The following is a 2,028-nucleotide window of genomic DNA, read 5'->3' on the forward strand; positions in this document are numbered from 1 at the left end:
GGGACCCCACCCGCGGCCACAGTGTTGGGGCGCCGGGCGCGTCTTAGGGTGGCGCCGCGGGAATGGTTGGCCCTGGGAAACCCAGGATGGCGTCCCGAGTAAGGAGATGGGTGGAATAGGGGCAGGAGGCCATCGCGTGGGATGCCGTTCAGCCGTGATTCGAGGGTTACCGTGTGCGCACGGGTGCCAGGATGGGCTCCCTCCCGGCGCGGGAGCTGCATGTGTGCAAAGTCCTACCAGGCGGGATCCGGAGGCCCTTAGACCACCGCACCGAGACCTTCCCGGGGTTAAGGCTCACGGGCCAGAGCAGAGGGCACTCAGCTGGGTCTGTAACGTCACTCACTTTACACACTCACGCACACCGATTTAAAAACACGTCCCAGTCTCCTCTGTTGTTTGAAACCGGATTGCTGAATCTGATGCTTGGCAAATATGGAAACCAGGAGTTTTGATTATAATGTGATACAAATTTCTTTGTTTATTTTTATTCTCTTGGTAACTCACAGAAAAAGTGATACAAATTTCATACAGAAATTTTCCCTTGGGTAGAATGAACACAGAAAAAGATATGCTTAGTTATCTTGGGAAAAGGTTCTGAATACTAAGAACGCCATTCTGCCGTATTTTTTATTTTGTTTATTTTATTTTATTTTGTGAAAGTGTGAAGAACAAGATTGACAGCAAATATATATTTTGTTTTGAGGGAGAGGGGAGTATGAGAAGCTCATTACTGGATGTATTGAGTTGCCTAATAAACTTCCAGATGGAGCATCAGTTGGAATGTGTTGAAGTTCAGTGCAGGTCCAGGTTGAAGATACACATGTGGCCTATGATTTGTCTTAATTTGTTTATATTTTATAATAAAAAATATCAAAAAGGATTAAGTGGTACTGATGACAGATGGGAGAAGTTGAGGTGCGAAGGTAAGCTGGGGTTTTGGAGTCACCGACTAGATGTTCACAAATTTTTCCATTCAGGTTCAGGCCCTCTGTGGTGAAGGACTGTATCCATGCTGTGCTCAAGGAGGAACTCGCAAATGCTCAATATTCTCCAGAAGAAATGCCTCAGCTCACAAAACATTTATCAGAAAACATTAAAGATAAATTAAAAGGTAATCATGCTGATAACTGGAAATGACTCATTCTCTTCAAAGACTCAGTGTTACCCATTTGCCCCCTTGTCCATCTTTAAACAAAGGACATTGGGGCCAGGTACGGTGGCTGGCGCCTGTAAACCCAACGCTTTAGCATGCCAAGGCAGGAAGATTGCGTGAGTTCTGGAGTTCAGCACCAGCCTGGGCAACATGGTGAGACCTCATGTCGTTTGTTTGTTTGTTTTTTTGAGACGGAGTTTCACTCTTGTTGCCCAGGCTGGAGTGTAATGGTGCGTTCTCAGCTCACTGCAACCTCTGCCTCCCGGGTTTTAGCGATTCTCCTGCCTCAGCCTCCCGAGTAGCCGGGATTACAGGCGTGTGCCACCACGCCTGACTAATTTTGTATATTTAGGAGAGACGGGGTTTTTCCATGTTGGCCAGGCTGGTCTCGAACTCCCGACTTCAGGTGATCCACCCGCCTCGGCCTCCCAAAGTGCTGGGATTACAGACGTGAGCCACTACGCCTGGCCGACCTCATGTCTATTAAAAAGCAAAATAAAGGCCGTGCACGGTGGCTCACACCTGTAATCCCAGCACTTTGGGAGGCTGAGGCGGGTGGATCACGAGGTCAGGAGACTGAGACCATTCTGGGTTAACACAGTGAAACCCCATCTCTACTAAAAGTACAAAAAATAGCTGGGTGTGGTGGCGGCGCCTGTAGTCCCAGCTACTTGGGAGGCTGAGGCAGGAAAATCACCTGAACGTGGGAGGTGGAGGTTGCAGTGAGCTGAGATCGCGCCACTGCACTCCAGCGTGGGTGACAGAGCGAGACTCTGTCTCAAAAAAAAAAAAAAAAAAAAAAAAAGCAAAATTAAAAAAATTAAACATCTCTATTAAAAATAAAAACTTAAATAGAATGTTAGCTGTGGATTCTA

At 47.3% G+C, this 2,028-nt stretch overlaps 2 protein-coding genes across 2 annotated transcripts in view; both read left to right on the forward strand.

The window, feature by feature from the left end:
- TM4SF19 (transmembrane 4 L six family member 19) overlaps positions 1-1,124 on the forward strand; it is a 38,343-nt gene extending 37,219 nt beyond the window's left edge. The window contains exon 6 of the transcript XR_001005962.1: positions 978-1,124. The gene's annotated coding sequence lies outside the window, so the exon portion shown is untranslated. The remainder of the gene's footprint in view (positions 1-977) is intronic.
- TCTEX1D2 (Tctex1 domain containing 2) overlaps positions 192-2,028 on the forward strand; it is a 35,496-nt gene continuing 33,659 nt past the window's right edge. Inside the window, exons 1-2 of the mRNA XM_011978727.1 lie at positions 192-325; positions 954-1,111. Of these exons, the coding sequence (XP_011834117.1) occupies positions 192-325; positions 954-1,111 (292 nt within the window). The remainder of the gene's footprint in view (positions 326-953; positions 1,112-2,028) is intronic.

Source organism: Mandrillus leucophaeus, unplaced genomic scaffold, assembly GCF_000951045.1.
Source record: "Mandrillus leucophaeus isolate KB7577 unplaced genomic scaffold, Mleu.le_1.0 Scaffold199, whole genome shotgun sequence".
Lineage (NCBI taxonomy): Eukaryota > Metazoa > Chordata > Mammalia > Primates > Cercopithecidae > Mandrillus > Mandrillus leucophaeus.